General features: G+C 33.3%; 1 protein-coding gene across 1 annotated transcript in view; it reads right to left on the reverse strand.

Annotated features, from left to right (window-relative positions):
* The window catches only part of CSMD1 (CUB and Sushi multiple domains 1), a 1,283,073-nt gene that overhangs the window by 62,239 nt on the left and 1,201,471 nt on the right, over nucleotides 1-19,363 (reverse strand). The window contains exons 51-53 of the mRNA XM_074861694.1: nucleotides 17,108-17,302; nucleotides 13,189-13,362; nucleotides 3,140-3,313 (exon numbers count right to left, since the gene is read on the reverse strand). Coding sequence (XP_074717795.1) covers nucleotides 3,140-3,313; nucleotides 13,189-13,362; nucleotides 17,108-17,302 — 543 coding nt within the window. The remainder of the gene's footprint in view (nucleotides 1-3,139; nucleotides 3,314-13,188; nucleotides 13,363-17,107; nucleotides 17,303-19,363) is intronic.

Genomic DNA, 19,363 nt, shown 5'->3' on the forward strand with positions numbered 1-19,363 from the left:
ACTTAAAAGACACTAATAAAATACACTTACTATGGTCAAGCTCTAGCTTTCCACATGACAAGACATTAAAATAATATAGAAAAATATAGAGAAGCATAGATGCTGACAATGTAAAGTCAAAATGTATATACACACACACAGCTTTTCAACACTTCTGGTGATGTTTATCATACTTGAATAACCTATACGCAGTTTATCTTTTGCTTTATTACTTTGTGGTTTGTCTGGTTTTTAACTGAAGAGACATGAAAAATAATTTAAACACGTTTCTTTTTATTTTATCACAGAGTTCAACAGTGAAACAGTATTTTCAACAGTACTTGATCTTTGGGAATTATATAGGACACCTTCCTGTATACAGACTTATTAATTTAGCCCTTAAATTGTGTAAATAAATCTACTTAAATCACTTGTGCCCTTTCTGCACCATCTCATTTGCAGCATTTGAAGATGAAACTAAACATCTGAATAAAATCTTACTACATGCACAAGATCAACTTTATTCTAGCTCAGTTGTTGCATTTTTAAACTGTTACAGATAATCAAGGTTCAATAAATAAAGCAATTTCCAGGTCCATACTAAATCAGTTAACATAATTCTTATACAAAAACCTATTAAATTTAAAAAAAGCTATTACCTTAAACTTTCTGCAGTTTCCTGAACTAATTATATGCCACAGGTTTTAACAACATAAAATGTAAGTCTCTTGTAAAAACTCTGATAATAAAGCATAATTCCGTTCAGCTGTCTTTTCCAGCAAAAGCATGCCCTAGTCAATCAGTTCATGTTTAGATCTCATTACTCTTGACAGGATGCTGGTTTTTGTAACACCTTCTAAAAACTAAAGATCTCAGACACTGAGATATTGATCTTTGCATCTAGTTCTGCCACTGCTCCATTATAGTTACTAGATATCATTGACCTGTTGACTGATCAACACTGCAATGGTTGGATTCACAAAGTAGTGAGTACTTAAAAGCATCTTTTTTTTTTTTTAAAAAAAAAAAGCACAATGTAGATAATTTTGGCATTACAGTGTTTTCAATCACCACTAGGCTTTTACACAACTAATTTAATACTGTTTACCTAAGCAGTAGCCAAAACATTTCCATTAAAGGTTACTACTGTGGTTTTTGTCATCTAAATGGTGAATTACAAATTCCCTCCTCTATCCTAATATAAATAACTGCCCTATGCATGCACACACATGCATGTGTATCCACATGTGTCATGGGAAAATAGATGCACTTGGCATGTCTGAAATCAATGCTTGCTAAGAAATTACAGATTTGCCTATTATGCTGCAAAGAGATCAACCCACTTAATGTAATATAACTCTCAAATATATACTCCAGTTTTTAACACAGTATCTTTCTTAGGTGCTGGAGACTTCTATCTCACCACAGAAAATGCTTAACCCAGAGAAATAATAGTAGTACTGACAGTACTTGGCCAAAAAAAAAAAAAAAAAAAAATCCAGTCTGAATACCCAGCTATATAATTCAGCCTGTGTTTTGGTCATCATTAATACAGTATACACTTTTAGTGAAGAGTGCTAGTCTCCCAATAACCAGTAAGTGAAAAGATCTTCCAGAAAATATTTGGTTAAAGTGTGGTCCAACTTGTTATCCAATAAAGAGACAGGGAAATACCTGTGTGTCACAAATTGTGCAAGATGAAGGAGGCTGACTTTCATATAAACCCAAGATACTAAAGTATTCATGGGTGGAGTTTTTTGAGTACTTCCTTAGATAATATTTTTTGAAGGTTACAATGTCTAATTGTCTTTGAAAGGAATTTCAGAGTTATTGGCAGAGTTATAAGCAAAAGTAAACCATGTTGTAAAGGAAAGTATTAGTAACCTACAATGACAGAAATTGCTGCCAGTTCTTCTCATAACAGTAATGACATCAATTTAGGAAGAAACAGCTTCCCACCCCCCTTCAAAGAGATTTTCTTCACTGCAAGGTAAAATTAATCCACTAAAAGTAAAAATGCTAGGTGGTGGCATTTCTCCTTTGATGAATATAAATCACTTGAAGATATAAATAGTATTTTTAAAGGACAATGACACTTGGAAGATATTTTCTGCAGCTGTATACAGGTAAAAATTTTCATTTTACCACTAAGAAAATAATACTGAGAATTTTGAAATCTAATGATTTATCAGTAATATATTTTCTCAGAAATGAAACAAAGATACTAACATGGATTGAACAGAAAAGCTTATCATCTCAGCGACTGCCTCTGTGTAGACAAAAATACTTCTGAATTGCACACATCTTAAAAAAATTACACAATTGAAATAATTTATATGAATGATCCATTAAAAATAACAAAAATTGTACAAAAATAGGGAGCCTTATTAAAACTGAAAAAGAATAATAAAATGAATTACATAATAGAATAGTAAAATAAAAAGCAGAGAAATCACACTTGATCCTGATTAATGGCTGATGGTACAAAAAATGTCAGAAAACCTGCCATGCAAATGAGGAAGGGATTAGAAAAGACTCAACAATTTCAGCAATTAATTATGGGATTTTCAAAAGCAGATGAATTAAGAGCAAAACCAATCCTACTAAAGGCTATACAAAATGTAGTATTTTCTCTAACAGATATTGTATAATCCAATACCATGCCTGAGCTTTCACTGGTAAATATTAGAAGGCCAACTTGGAAAAATGGGCAGTCACCATCAAAACTGCACAGACGAACCATACTCCAGCTTTACCCACCAAACAATGAAAACAGACCAAGGGATTTTGGTATTCCTGGTGAAAAAATAGGGGAGAGGCTCAGTAAGCCCACAACTGACATAGAAGTGATGACTGGAGAAAGAGAGAGAAAGAGATAGATGAAGTTATACAGTTGCAGCCTGCTGTTCAACCCACTTCAATGCCTACGTCATCCTGTTTCTGAAATAACAGAAATCAGAAATCACTGGATGTAGTCATTCAGTCTGTGCTAGGTTAGAAACTGGATTAAATTATCATAATGACCCTTGTAATTGAAAATAGGCCAAATAAATATCTGATTTGGGCATCTCATTCATACACCTTTGAATATCCAATCCACTGGTTATGTTCAATTACATTTAAAATAGTAATAATTCAGTGTAAAATTAATGATACTTACGGACACAAACAGGAGTTTGCCCAGACCACTTGTGATCCTGTAGGCAAATTCTGACAGATGTACCAACAAGTCGAAAGCCAGGATTACACTGGTAGACTACAGTATCACGATAACTGAAACCATCTCCACTAATATGACCATTTACAATTGGGTCCGGAGAACCACAGTGACCAGCTACAATAAAAGAACAACCTGTCAAAACCATATATTCTTACAAATCTTGCCAACATTTACAAGAATGCTGATAGGAAAACAAAATTTCATCCTTGCTTTCAATAAACAATATATTAGAGTCAAATACTACACTGTACAGAACAAGTTCTGAGGTGTAAAAAATACAGGTGATATTTCTTCTATTTTTTATGGTGAAGTGATATTCTAATAGTTTTAATTTTCAGATGTACAGTTTCTGCAGATTCTGTTGCAGAAATGACAAAATTTATCAGAAGAATGTCTGGAAAATGTGAATTACAAATAACTGAAATTACAAATCATTTAGTTTAATTGCTAGAAAAGTGACAATTTTAGCACAGATTTCTTTTCCCCTTTGTCTTAGTAAAGTTGCCTTTTTCTACAGAGAAGCATGAATTAAGAGGTGTTTAACTCTCAAAAACATACTATTATTTCATCATAGAGTTCTGATTTGTCTTATTCGTGATTTGCCTTGGACTTTGTAAGTAGATCTCTACTAGTGAATTAAACATGGTTGGGACTATTCTCTGGCAGAGGCCAATCAGCATAGAGCAGTCTACATCCATAAAATGAAAATCTCTTGTCCTCTAAATCAGCACAACTGCTAGCAAGCTGCCTACCAGGATCAGTACTGATTTAAGCCAACTTGAACGATTCATGGAAATTGTCTTGGAGAATCTTAGGTGTTTCTCTAATGATCTTATTATTATTATATTATATTATCTAGTTTCATGCTTATTTGCATGTCCTGGTATTGTTATTTCATTAGAATAAACATAGCCCTTGTTCTTATATGTACCCAACAAATAACTGATTTCTCACTAGCAGGTCTTCAGACATTAGTAGACAGATCATAAGACTATAACCAAATTTTAAAAAAAATAAAAAATATCAAAACTCATTTTTTAAAAATAGAGAAAACATAAATAATTTCTGTGGGATCACAGTCTATTGCCTTCAAAATAAGAAACCCTGAGTTCTTTCAGATATGTATATATGTCCCACGTAGCTCCTTTACAATGCCATTTAGGCCCCTGTTTACATTTATATTTATTAGAAATTTTCTCCAGTCTAATTTAAACCCTGTAACATAGCAGGTTTCTACACAGACTTCTTGAAAAAAAATAAATTATACAGTTATGTTATTATGTCTTGTTATGTTCAAATATTTCCTAACATTAGCTCCAGTTTCTACAATACATTCATGCTTATTAATGGATTTTAGTGCAGAATTGTAAAAAGTTTGGTTTATTGTGTTTACTCTTTCCAAATATTAATCACCTTTATGTTATCTTCAGCTGATTCTTAGCTAAACTGACATATTTAAAGCCTTTTCTGTGAGTATAAATTCATATTCATGTCAAAATTATAAGTCTTCTTCATATTGTTTTTCAATTTGGTCAGTACACTTTTAAACAGCCACCTTCTCCAAATGGATGAAGGCATGGAAAGGAAGGAATGTCTATGAGCACTGTTTCCTCCTTAGTTATATCAGCTGCTGTTAAACAATACAGAACACATTACTCCAGGCTAATAGCACTCTTTGCACTAAGGAAGCCAAGTAATGATTTTATTCTCTCTAGATTTTTCATTCTCTTTGAAAACAGAGTTGCTGAGCTGGAAACTATTTCTCTTTACTGATTGAAGAGGAGAAAAAAGTTAATGTGGTGACACTGATTAATTACAACTGGCAATAATTTCATCTGAAACTATATTAAGTCCACTTTTTGAGATGTGAGGACAGGGATCTAAGGCTCATGACCACTGCTAGAATAGGGGTGTGTGTGATGTTCTGTTTCACACAGGCTGTATCCATCAACATCAGGACTGTTAGCAATTTAGTTTCTTTGGGATTGAATCTCCTTTCTAATAAAGCCCCTTTAATAGTGCTAGACAGTATATTTCATTTACACTTAATGGTTCATCTAAAACACTAGAAAGGTAAAACACATACCACTTGATTGCTTTTTTCATACATATATAGGATTATTATAATAATCTTAATTCTAGGACTGCTAATGTCTTTAAGAAGACATTGTGATATTATTCTGTATATTTGTGGAAGAAAGTATGAATGTAAGATTTTCACACCGAACTTATACATCTACTCTTCCCCTGACAGGGAGTATGGCAACAACAAGTAACAAGGACACTGAAGCATATTTTTCTCCTTGAAGGTTCTCATGGAATAATTTACCTTGGTGTTCTCAGTCCAAATTAGTAATATGATCCCCCTTACCATTCTCTCTCCTCCAGCTTTGCTCAGCCTCTCCTTGTCTATCACCTACTCCAGCCCCTAGACCCTTAACAGGCCCTTCCCCCAGACTTGCTTCAGTTTCTGATATCTCTTTTGTATAGTGAAGAACACAAAAACTACACACAGTTTTCCACAAGTGCTGAAGAGGGAATAATTACAGTGACCTGTTGACTACATTGCTGCTCACACAGTCCAGTCTGTGTTCTTCTTTAATGCAAGGCCACAGTTTTAACTCTTCTTTAGCCTCTCCACTAGGTCACTTGGGTTGCTTTCTGTAAAGCTTCTTTCTACCCAGTTAGTTCCAAGCCAGTACTCATGAATGGCATTATTCTAGGAAAAGTGCAGGTTACTGTATTTGTCTTTGCTGAACTTTATGAGCTTCCTGTTGGCCCATTCCTCCAGATTCTCAAGGTGCCTCTGTTTAGCAGTAGTGTAATTCAGCATATAAAATGTTCTGCCATCATTTGGGGTCATCCTTAAACTTGCTGGGGCTGCACCCCAAACTGTTATCTAAGTCACTGACAGAAGCTGGATAGTATTGGCCTCAGCATTCATCCTCAGTATCCACTTGCTATTAGTCATATTTTGAATCATGAAACACTACCTCAGAGGTTTTGGTTCAATTAGTTTTCCACCATTTTGTAGTCCCCTCATCCAGTTCCTGTCTTCTCAATTTGGCTACAAGGATAATATGGGAGACTGTTTTGAAATTTTTTACTACAACACAAAGTGAAAGAAATCTACTGCTGAAATCTACATCTGATGAGACAGTCATCAAAAAAGTCAGTAAGATTATTAAGGTTTGCTTTTGATTGTTCCATCCTGTCTGTTCCAAATTAATTTCTTGTTTTCCCCATGTCTGGAAATGGACTTAGCTCCTAATTTTTGCTTCCTAATTTTTTTCAGGGACTGAGGTGAAAGAGCTAGCCTCTTGCCTTCTTTGGATATCTGATGTATATAATTGTGAGTTTTTTTCCCCAGTAACTGCAGTTGTTCCCACCTTTCAAGCATGACAGAAAGTGGCCTCACAATGACGTATGACCTCAGACTTATCCAGTCAAATCACAGATATTAGTTTAGTTTATTAATTGATTCCCTCTACTGCTATATCATCTCTTCCCCTCAACTTTACTGCTAGGAGTAACAAATTCATGGCCTCACTAATCTAAGGCCTAGATGAACCATGTACTAGAGCAGAAGTATACCTCAGTTTTAATCACAATTTCTTCTCCTAAAGAAAACAGTTCTGCATGGCCCTAAATATTCAGGCATTGGGACATTTCTGAAAATTTTCATTTAGGCAATTGGGATAACCACATATTTTGTGTAAGGAAATCTATGAAACAGATGCAAAATGGGAAAAGAGAAGCTGTATTTATACAAACAGAATGTAATACATATGATTTTTTAACATTTTTCTAGACCTAAATAGTGAAGAATTGAAAATTGGTTACTGTATTGAAGCCAAACACAGGGAACAACAAGAAATTTCAGGAAAGATAGCTGAGATGTGCCAACTGGCATACTGCAAAATACAAAACATTATGCACTTTCTCTTAAATGGGGATTTAACAAGTTTCTGGACTTATTATGTGAGTCATTTAATTTACAGATCATCCCAGCTAGTGGATTTAATTATTTTTCTGGGAATTTTGACTAATTTAAATTAAATATTCCAACAACTCAAGAACTGAAAGAGCACTTTAATAACACAAAATGTATGCAATTTTCCCTTCAATTAAATTAGATTAAAAGAAAATTAAGGAGGCTGCTAGTGGATTTTTAATAAAATATGCTCTCAAGAATTAGGGAAATTGTTCACATGGTTCAGGGTTGGTTCAGTAGTTTTATTCTAAAACATCTGGAAAGCAAGATACAAATAATTCTATTTTATTTAAATAAGAATTTGAAATATAAGCCAATATCACAATGAAGTTTACCCTCGAGTTATCAATTACAGGATCAAATATTTTTATACAAACACAGTCAGCAGCAGCATTTTTTCACACTAATAAATGTAGAGAATTATATATATTATAGAAAAACATAAGATATGGAATTCTTACTTTTTTTGAAAGAAAAATTGTCCTAAAAATTCATGAAAATGGAGTAGATTATATTTAAGTTTAGATATTAACATATGTCCTTGACTTGTTTATGTATAGTTTTGTACCTAAAAGTCATAAAAAGTCAGGAAAAAATATCCGTTCAGGAAAACACTTTAGTCAATGATTAAATGCCACCAATACTAGAGATGGTGTTAAGTAAACTCTTAAATGCTTCCGATTTGATCTATGCCCTAGATGTATATATGGTCACTCACACACACAAAGCATGCACACAAATACATATGTTTCGTGACTAATAGGTGCAATTATTCTTGGAGGGAAAAAAAAGGAAGAGATATGAAATATCAACAGTGTGAATAATTGAGTGAAATTGAAAAAAATCTTGCCTAATGATTCATATTTATCCTTGTATAACTAGGAAAAAATACATATAATACTAACTACTTAGAGGTTAGCCTTGGACTCATTAACTACAGTCATTGGTTTTAGCTTGTTTTTGAGAAAAATAATAAGGATTTGACAAACACTTTCCTGAGACACAGAAATTAGAGTACTCAACTGGCCTGAAATCATAAATTGATTCTACACAGACCAATGGGTAACATAAAGTGATACCTATTTTCATCTATAGCTGTCCTGAATTATATTCATGCAGGTACGGTGTAGGTAAGAAGCATCTCTGACTCATTATCATTCCTTTGAAATGGAAAGGCTCATTCAGGGCTCCCTGGGTGTTTGCCTCCTGATTTTCACAGGCTTCAGGTAAGTCCTAAAGGCACCTCTGAAATAAATTTGGTGCATGCTGTCCTTGAAATTTAGGAATACACAACTGGAAGCATTCACATCATCTGGCTTTAAAATTTAAGGATTTCATGAATTGCTCTCTGGAGGAGCCTCCATAGTTCCATTGACCTTGTTGGGAATTTAGGATCTTAGACTGTACTCTAAATTGCATCTAAATTAGGTTTCTAAAGTACATGGTGTGAATATCCCTTGTGTGAGAGAATGTAGAGAGGCAGGAAGAGGTTTAGTAGCAGATATACAACCTTCTGCAGCATGCGGTAACTCAAATTTAGACTTTCATACTCAGAGCTGTGCAGTATTTTTGGCACTGTAGAGTTTGATTTTGAAATAGGAAAGACTAAATAGTGATTAACAATCTTCCAGCTTTAAATGTGATCTTTTTTGTTTAGTGAGGTAGATCCATGAATTTAACAGTTCTAAGCATAGGGCTGCATTCAACAATGTAATCAATCAAATAGAAACCAAAGTCCATCAAATTTTTTTGAAAAAGACTTGGGAAGTATCATAAGACAGGCATTGCTCTTACTGCAGTAATAGTTCCTGCAAGTAATCCAGTGTTCATTACAAGTGGGAATAGATCTGTAAAAATCATTTAAAATGCAGGTAGTCATGTGGAAACAAAAAAGTTATTAGTTATGACCAAGGGGATAATATAATAGTAATGGATACCAATTTCAATGCAGACTTGTAAAAAAATGAAACAGTTAAAATCCGTCAGCAAATTAGTCCTGGAGAAGAAAAGAATGAATTCATACAAATGAAATTCAAGATGTATATAGAGACAGTCTTTTCTTACTATGAGAGCTAGTAAACTTATGAGCTGTTTCCCAAAGAGTTAATAGCTTCATTCAATGTAGTTTTTAAACTGACTTCAAGAATAAACTGGTATTGTTCACTATGAAAGTCCTATACTGATCAGTTCTCCATCTCTACACTATTTGAATCTAAATTTATGGCTACCATAGACAGTTAATCTTCTGGGGTGTTCAGTGGTGAAATAATATATTTCTCAGTAGTCAGAATAGAAGAAAAAAATCTTTTCCAGCCTTCCATGGGCAAGACATATTTATAATACAACAGAATCCATTCAGATTTGTATATTATTTAGTTTGTATATGTTGGCAGCCAAATTTTCCTATATGTATAGCCTTTCAAAAAAAGAAAAGCAGGACATAAGTCCTAAATACAATTACTATTGATTAGATGATGAAGTGGTATTTCAGGTTAGTTAAAATGAATGAATGCTGACACATATCTTTATGTTTGAAATTATTAAATACAGGTGTCAGGCACTACACTGGCAGTGAATGGTATAACGCATGGCAAAAACCTGAGGGGTAATAGCTCCTTTTTTACAATATAACTTGTAGGTTTGCAACAAAAGAAAGGGCTGAGGAAAATGGTCCTACACATGCAAACTTGAGGCTGTTGGATCTTCACAGTTACAGTTCAAACATCTTTTAAATGTCAGTCAGCTTCAGTCCAGGGATAACCTGTCACGAGTAAGAAGCTGATGTATCTTTACATACAAACCTCTTACATAGCTTCACTGTGGAACTGATGAACTTAGGTATGTGAAAAAGTAATGCTGAAGCATAGCAATCTCCTAACCAGCACCTCAGTAGAATTCTTTTTCCTAGGTAAAAAAAAGATTATTTTACTCCTTTACTGCTGTAAATATCGAAGTAGTAATGGTGGGTTCCCTAACACTGGACACTTTTAAGATTCAGCTGGACAGGGTGCTGGGCCATCTTGTCTAGACCATGCTTTTGCCAAGAAAGGTTGGACCAGGTGATCCTTGAGGTCCCTTCCAACCTGGTATTCTATGATTCTATGACTCTTTGGAAGTATACTCCATTTATGCCATGATTTCCTACATCAAAATGACATCATTCTTAATACAGGATATTTTAAATTGAAAAATAAAGTGTATGGAATTGAAAATATTTCAAGCCAGAGAAGTTCTTTTTCACAAAATTTGCCAGAAACAACTACATCTTGCTGGGAACCCACTAATAACAAACTGCCATTTAGAAGCTAGGTTAGCTCTATGAGACAATGGTCACTACTTCTGAGCACTCTGTATCTTAAGAGATGACATACTGTAAAACTATATTCATAAATATTGTGCTACAAACATTACTGCTGCAAAATGAAGGAATCAATCAGGATTACATGATCAAAGGTTATAAAAACTTAACTCAGATCTGAACTACTTGATCTCATGCTATTTTTTTTCTGAAAAGATTCCATCTTCGTTTTCCTTGCTGCTGCAGCCTACTATCTGAATTGAAAGAAGAAAAGGCAAGCAACACAGCAAGTAGGACACTGAGACTGAGATTTTACCTCTGTCTGTGAGAGAAGACTCCCACATTTCTGTATTTCACCTATACCCCATCAAACTGTCTGTTCTATACTGATGAAAAATAGAGTTAATATGCAGCTGGTAACTTCACATTCTTTTTCATCAAAGTTAGATTATTATGCTTTTGCCTGTTAGTGCATTCTGTCTTGTGGCTTGCAACATGTTTCAGAATATTTTATTTAAAAGTATTTTCAGGTATTAGAGATTCTGGAAATGCAGGATTTTGTCATTAGTACTCTGTAAAAATCATGCTTATCTAATGATACTTCCTTTTTTTTTTTTTTCTTAATAACCTGCTAAGATGAAATTTATGATACTTGAAAATTGGTTTTTTGAAGACATGATTGAGTTGATATGTGGTCCCACCACACCTGGTTATTGTGATGCAGATGTTCTTCTTTTCTTTTAATAGAATATTCTACCAGAGGAATGTTGCTGTGTTTTAATATGTAGCTCTGATTTTCTGTTTTGCTCAGAGGAACTGTAGCCATTTCTTTCTGTTTGCTCTTGGTGAGAGCATGAACTCAAAGCTCAATAACTGCAAATACCCTTTATGATGGTACTATGAAGTAACTTTGCTTAGAAATTTATAGGCAAAACAGCATAACTACCTACTTAGCACTTATATCTGTAAAGTAATGAGAACCAGCAACCTGATATACCAAAGATCATATGTATGTCTATCTGAACACAGAAAGACAGTGACACTATTGACGTTGAGAAAGTTAAGAATGGATTCAGGTGTCTAAGAATGCTCTGCAACGTTCTGTTATCAGTTCTTTAGGTATATGAAAAACTTCTTTCTCACAGATCCATATTGACACTTACTTATTTTAAATGTAGATGTCAGGTTTATTTTGATTTGGTTCATGGAATTGACAACATCAGGGATTCTTCAGACAGCAAGAATATTTGAAGAAGTAATGCTTAGAAAAAGGGTTTTTTTAGTTTTGATTTGAATTAATTTCTTTAGATAGGACAAAAGTATGTTGTTCTTCATGACAGAAACATATCTATCCACATTGTTTTAAGGGGATGTTTTGAAGATACCAAGGTCAGAGGAAGATAACTGACATTTTATTTTTCACATGCAAATTTGCCATGTTAATATACTTTTTAAAAAACTTAATGTTTCCACAGAATGGGAGGAAAAAGGATTTTATAAATTAGAAATGAATCAGCATAATTTATTTAAAAGTTTGAATTCAAATGTTAGTTAGACATGTATCTAATTAGTCAAACATTGCTCTAGCCTACTTGAAAATTTTATAAGATATGAATTCTGAATAGAGAATAATTTCTGACAATTCATGTAACAGCTATACCATTTCCTTATAAAACAATGTTTCTACTGTTTCATTGCTGTAAGAAACAGCAATATGGATTATTCTGGATAATGGTATCTTAGTATCACTAGTTGGTTTTGGATTTATTTTTAATAGATTAATTATTTCCTCTGTAAAACAATTCAATTCTTGCATATGATAGGTGGTCAAACTGTTTTATTTAAAATGTACCAGATAGGCATGGAATACTATGTGTTCTGCTAAGAGGATGTGGCTAAGCAGCAGAGAAGAAAGATCCTTTTTAAGTTGAACTCCAGAGAAGAAACAAGAGATTTCTCCTTTCCTGAGGGCAACTGAGTACATTCAGCTGAGGCAAGAAGAAAAGATGCAAAATGAGGGTAGGCAAAGCAAATAAAAAGTTCCAAACATAAATATACTGTCCAGAACCAAGAGTACACCCACTGCTGAGCCTCAAAGGTGACTGAAAAAGAAAACAGTTTTCTGATACCTATATTAGGAGTGCAAACCAGTATGAGTCGGTCTGAAGAATGAAAGAGTTGGGGTGAGAACTCAAGGTCTAAACTATATAGAGGGTTTGGAAGAGTGTTGGTTTTGCTTTACTTTGGGCTCTCTCTTGTCTACTTCCTTTGACTGAATGATCAATATGCTGAAAGCTCATTGGTAGTTGGAATGCATCAGGAACACTCCTGAACTGGAGTTCACCTTCCAGCTTAGTTTCATCACACACCTTGTGACTGTTCCAAAAAGCAAATCAAATTACTGTAAATGTGGGCAATTGAGCCACTTAAAAAACCCTCTTGGTCCAAAAAGCATTCCAATAACATCAAATATAATTTGATTTCTAACAAAAAGTTATATACTAGTAGAGTAGTATAAAATCATATGCAGTACACAATATTTCTGTATGTAAAGTACCTTTATTTTTCATTGATTTAAAAATGTTTGTTGCTTGATAAGAGCTGAATCTCAATACTTGTTACTGTGTTTGCTTAAAACAAAACAAAACAAAACAAAACAAAACAAAACAAAACAAAACACAGAAAATTGTTTTTTACCTAGGCATTGGGTTTCAGTACCACTCCAGAGACCATTTGCCAAGCATTCTCTCACATGAGAACCAACTAATGTGTATCCTGTGTTACAGGTGAATATTGCAGTAGCTCCATACACTGTTAAGGTTCCAATCTTATTTCCATTTGGTGGAGATGGAAGACCACCACAGGAGATAACTAGGAAAAAAACCAAACAACAGAACAAACTGAAATACAAAAATACTCTTCATAATTTCTTAGACTGGAAGACAATATACCACTTCACATTTTCTTAAAAAGTAAATGTAATAGGAATAAATATGAGAGTTATATTCCACAGTAAGGGCTTAAAATTATGCTTGATTTGGCAACACATGTTCTAAATCTGAAAATTCATTAGAATATCTCCACATCTTGACAGCAGCTTAAACACAATCTGCATTTCCAGTTCTGAAACAAGGGAATTACATGAATGTCCAGGAAAGTTGCAGTTATATTCCACGTGTATGTACTCTCAGCCATTTTAAGTGTTATGTCTGTTTAAAGATATCTTTTTTTTAACATGTAGTACTCTAAATTGCTATGAACTGTCTTTTTTCTTATTGCCCACTGCTATTCATAATCATAAAACATATATGGTAGCCTACTTGCTAAAAATATAAATGTGCTCTTTTTTCTTAAGGCTAGACTTGACCCATTATGACAGAAACCTTTCATATCATCAGCTGCAAGCCACAGCTATTACAGGCATCACATGAAAAATTACCTTCTAAGAATATATCCAACCCTAATTTAATTAAAATTGTTCTGTCATGCCTTTTGTTTCTTGAAAAATATATCAATAATGCTGTAATTTAAGATGCAGATTAATGTCTTCAAGAGCTTCAATTGTATTTTATTATATGTTAGCATGAATCATGGGTTTACTTTCGTAAGTATGGTAATCACAACTGAACTTTCTATCTGAAACCTCAAGGCCACATTCTTCTGTATTTTAAAAGGTTCAGTATAGAAAACAACATGGAATTGGGTAGAAGTTGGATAAAATCAAGTGCATATCACTGTGCAATTAACTAAGCTGTAATCAGAATATATGTGATCATATATTCATGTTCCTTACCCACATAAGATTTGCAGACGTGGATAAGACTCCTTTCCGCTACAGTCAAGTCACATTAATGTAATTTGTGGAGTAGCCTAATATTGTAACTTCTAATGGCAATTACACTTATGCATATTTTAAAATAAATCAAATTATTTTCCTAAAATATAATAGAATGAATTGTTCTAAACATATTACAGATGCTTTATTATTTTTAATTACAGTCATTCCAGTTAAAAATAACTAGACCACATGAATAATGAGCCACTTCATGATTTGTTAGGCAGCTGTGCAGTATATTCTTAAACAAATACAATAAATTTACTAGTTAGGTGTCTCCTAATCCAGAACCCCCTTAATGTGATGTTCTGCAATTCCTTTAGAGATACTATTCATAATAGATATTGATAGATATGATCTAAATGCTTTATCATCAGTGTTTCAACTAGCTTTCCTGCTGCTTCAGAGATGTAAACAGCTAGAATCTACATTTACATAACCTATCCTTAGCATGTGAATGACAGCCAGAAATTAAACAGTAGACTCCTCAAAATACACTGCAGAGTATTTCTAGATCTTAATGATCTATATCCAGTGGAAATATTACTGAACATCTCTTGGGGGATGAAGTTTGCCATAATTAAATCCTAATCAGTCCTCTATCAGAGGGCAAAATAATGTACCTGCCTTATAAATAAGCTATGTATCATCAGTCAGCAACTCCTTGGGTTTCTGTATCTACCTAACATTTTGCTTTTGGTTAACTGCATCCCATATAGGTCACCCCATTTTCTACTTACATAAAAATTCTGTAATTGTAGAGGTTGGTCAAGAACTAGCTTTTTGAAGATTTAGCAGCTGAATGGTAGCTGCATATTAGGCAGCAAATACAAAAGAAGCTTTCTTTGGATATGTGCACAAAAGGAAAGGGGCACAATTGCAGTTAATAGAAATAAAAACTCAGTTTTAGATTTGAAAAAAGATTGATATAGCTATTACTGGTTTATAAGAGATATAGAAGAGTCACCTTTTTCTTTCAACTGAATATTTTCAAAAGGAAATTTTTCCAAAACAAAACTAATGGAATAAATCAGAACCAACATAATTCCACAACACATCATCATTTAGATAAGAACAAATACTCTGCTTTCACGTATATATCATATTGATTTCTGTTACAAGTAGCTCTCTCAGCCTTGTTCTAAAAACATCTTAAATATTTTTTATTTTCTAGAAAATAAATATTGTTTTATATTATTTCTACTTAAATGGTGTACATCCTCTTTTGTTGTCTTTTCTTTGTTCTTCTTTTCCCATATTAGCATCATTCTCTAATACTGCCTCAGTAAATTCCATGCCTTAGGTTGTAGCCACACACTTCCCAATACTGGTGGGAGATTTTGTCAATTTATACTTTATTCACCCTTGGGAGTGATTCAGTACCATCTGAGGTGACTTTGGGTATTCTGTCTAGCCTCCAGATGTTGTTGAAGAAGGCTAAGAATCTCTCCCAAGTTCTCTTTAGTATCCACCATCTTAGATATTGTAATTTGTCTCACATGGCATTAGAAACCTGTATTCAGGCAAATTAATTTTGTCTTCTGTTTGTCAAAATATGTACTGAAAGTTTTGCTCAACCATTTGTTTGGAATATGAAAAGCTATCTGCTGTTTATGTTCATTCTGTTATCACTGTCATAGAATCATATGAAATAGTTTTGGTACCATTTATCATAAGGTATTATTGACACGTCTGCAGACCTAACAGAGTTTGACAGAGCAGAATGATTCTATTCTCTTTTCTTAAAAAAACACCAGAAGTTACAATTCAGTAAGCTGTTCACTTGATTCCAAAAATTCTTTCTTACAGTGCTACCATAAAAATTTTATTATTGATTCAGCTTGTTTCAGAGTAGCCATTCTCAAATATCTTCTAACATTAGAAACTTCACTGAATTAAAAAGTCATTCTCTAAAAAGAAAATAAAGCATCTCTTTCGGGATGAAATGCTACATTTGAATATCTCACTGAAATGAGATGCTACTCTGAAAAGTTGAATGCCTAAAATTTATTTCCAGTTCTACTTAGTATGCTAAGCCTATCAGTTGGCCATTTTCCTTCAGATGCTAGGATTTTCTATGCTGCCCCGGCATTGATAGAGAGAGTTTGTAAGTACTACCATAATGTAGGAAAGGTTTCTGCTTAAGGGTAGCAGAACTAGTTGATGTGCCAAATACCCTCTCCAACCAAAGCAAATAACACACTGGAAAAAGTAGAAATGAAGTTTGGGGGGCATTCATTAGGACTTTGATACTGTAACCCATGACAACTGTATGATCCCACTGAGAATGTCAAGGATCTCTATAACTTTAAATATCCAAAATCAGGGCTGATGCAGTTTATGACATTTTCATATGAAGATATTTTAAAGACTCATATGTATGTTTCTCCAATAGTAGAGTTTTCATGCTTCACCCAAAAGGTCAATGCAATATAATCTAAACTAACCTAACTCTAATCTGGAACCTTCTAAAGTAATAATACTATCTCCTAGTATTCTCTAAATACTTATACACTGTCTAGTTGAATAAATCCACAGTCAGACATAGACCATCATCCAGATCGATCTTCTGATGCTACTTCATTGACTCTTGTATGAAATATATTGTACCTTACATATAAAGAATTTGAATCAATTAATTTCAACAAGTTAATGAAAATTTTATATTTGCTTACTTATAGGAGATTGAGAGCAAAATATAGCTTTTAAAAAGTTTATTTATAAAAGAAAATCTATGTATTAAAAAGCATAGGATATTCTGTAAACAAATATGCTCCTTACCTTTACAACTCGGCCTTTCATTGCCTACACTCCATGTTCCATTAGTCCTACATTGTATGAGTCTTCGACCCAACAAATAATATCCAGGACTGCAACTGAGCATGACTTGAGCTCCATACTCATTCAGTGACCCAGAAATCAGTCTCCAGACGACATGTTCTGAGAGCAGAGTCTCTATGCTGGGGCAAGTTACAGCTGTGAAGAAATGACACAAATATTAGCATACTACTCCTAAGTTTCTTCGCAGATATATGTCTTGCCTTACTGACAGAAGTTTTGCAATGTAAAATTGAGCATACCATAAGTATTTCTGAAATACAACTTTCCAGAAAAATAATGAACATCATACAATGAGTTTTTCAAGTTTTGCAGGAGTTTGCAGTACATTTTTATTTAGTGAGATGCAGTGGAACAATGACATAGAGTTATCCTCTCTAATGCAATTTATTTAAAAATTTCAGAGACAAACCCATCACAGACTACAGTGGATGTAAAAGGGAAAGCAAATAATGCTATGTAATTTTTGTAAAGGCTCAAGTGATGCTTTATTCTTCTATCCCTGATATTCACTTTAGAAAAGCTCTAACAAGTTCTTAAAACATGTTGCCATAAAAGCTGTTAACGCACATTCAAATACTAATTACTCTAAAATGGTATTCTGTGGGCATTCAGGAAAATTATTACATTCCACTTCAGAACACTTGACATAAAAAAATAAAGATAACATTTAGAGAGATTTTTAGAGTGATTTCAGTTCTGTTGCTTTTAGTATTTCAGATTTCGTAGGAGAATGCAGTTACTGCCAGTAGACAAGAACTGTAGTTTATGTTTTTCATAAGTCTTAATATAGCTACCAACCATATACAGCATTTTTCAATAGTTTTCAGTTTCAACTTGATGCTTTGCAATTCAAGATAAAGTACACAGAATATTTACAAGTTACAATATTGATGTTAATTCTATACTGATGTACCTATACCTCTGTAAAGATTAGACTAGTTTTATGAAAATATTTATGATTACTTTGTTTAAAAATAGCTGTATTTGCTATCTTATACCATATTGTTCAGAATTTCCCTGCTATAGAAAAAGTCTGAATGAATTAGTGACTGTTTATATCCCAGAGAATACTTTAGAAAAAGTTACTACACCAGCAACACTTGAAAAAAGCTATACTTTCTGAGGAAATGCAAACATCTAACAGAAATTCAGTTCCTCTTCTTTTGTTTTCCTTATATGTTGCTAAAAACCAGATGACTAATTTTCTAAATATTTGGTATACTTATGAATCATTACCTCTGACCTTTTGTACAATATACTCAAGTCACCACACTGTTTAGTGTAAGACAAAAACACTAGGTGGAAGTGTGTAAAAATTCCAAACTATACTGAAGAAATAAAAAGAAGATACTGATTCTCATTTATGCTATAATAAATTCGCACCATTCTAGCAGGGAAAGGACTAATAAAGCTGACAAAAAATAATTACATATTCCCTAGACTTTACACTGTCTGAGAGGTATAAAGCGATTTTATCATGATTATCAATGTGTGATGAAAGATACTAGTTCTCTGGTAAATTCTAGCTTCTAGGAAACACAGAGCTGACACCACAGCATATCTGTGAAGATGTGTAAGTATTTATGAAGGGAAAATCATCTAAAGAACTTCAAAATGACAGATTATAAGGTTATACCAAGTTGAAATTGTAGAATATTTTCTTACATTTTTTTTAGTACATTTTAGGAAGGATTGACAGTGTACAATTACTTTGAAATTTAATAGTTCTTCACAGACCTTCATAACAGTTTCCAAGGTCAAAGGAGGACTTCCTACTTCCTAATTTAATTTAATTTGATACTGATACTAAAATGTGTTTCATAGTTACTCAAAGATTGTAAATTATTAACCAAGAAACAGTTTTCTCTTATTTGTTGTTAAATACAATAGGCATATTAAAGCACTTCACTTAGAGTGAAAATCATATAGGTCCATCAGAAGACAAAAAATATTCTAAATAGGTACTCAATGCTCCTCAAATGTAAAAATTTTATCACTTCTCCTTTCAAGCAGTAGTTTTATTTGTTCTTTCAAAGATGAAAGCAAGCTTATTTAGTCTAATAGTAAAAATTTTAGTCTTAACCATAGGGGATATCTTAAGACACTTGGAGATAAGAGACTGAACTATGTCAGAATATGTAAATAAGCCACATAGAGGTTTCCTCTCCATACTGAGTTTAGTATGTACTTTATTCT

The sequence above is a fragment of the Strix uralensis genome, chromosome 3 (genome assembly GCF_047716275.1).
Source record: "Strix uralensis isolate ZFMK-TIS-50842 chromosome 3, bStrUra1, whole genome shotgun sequence".
Lineage (NCBI taxonomy): Eukaryota > Metazoa > Chordata > Aves > Strigiformes > Strigidae > Strix > Strix uralensis.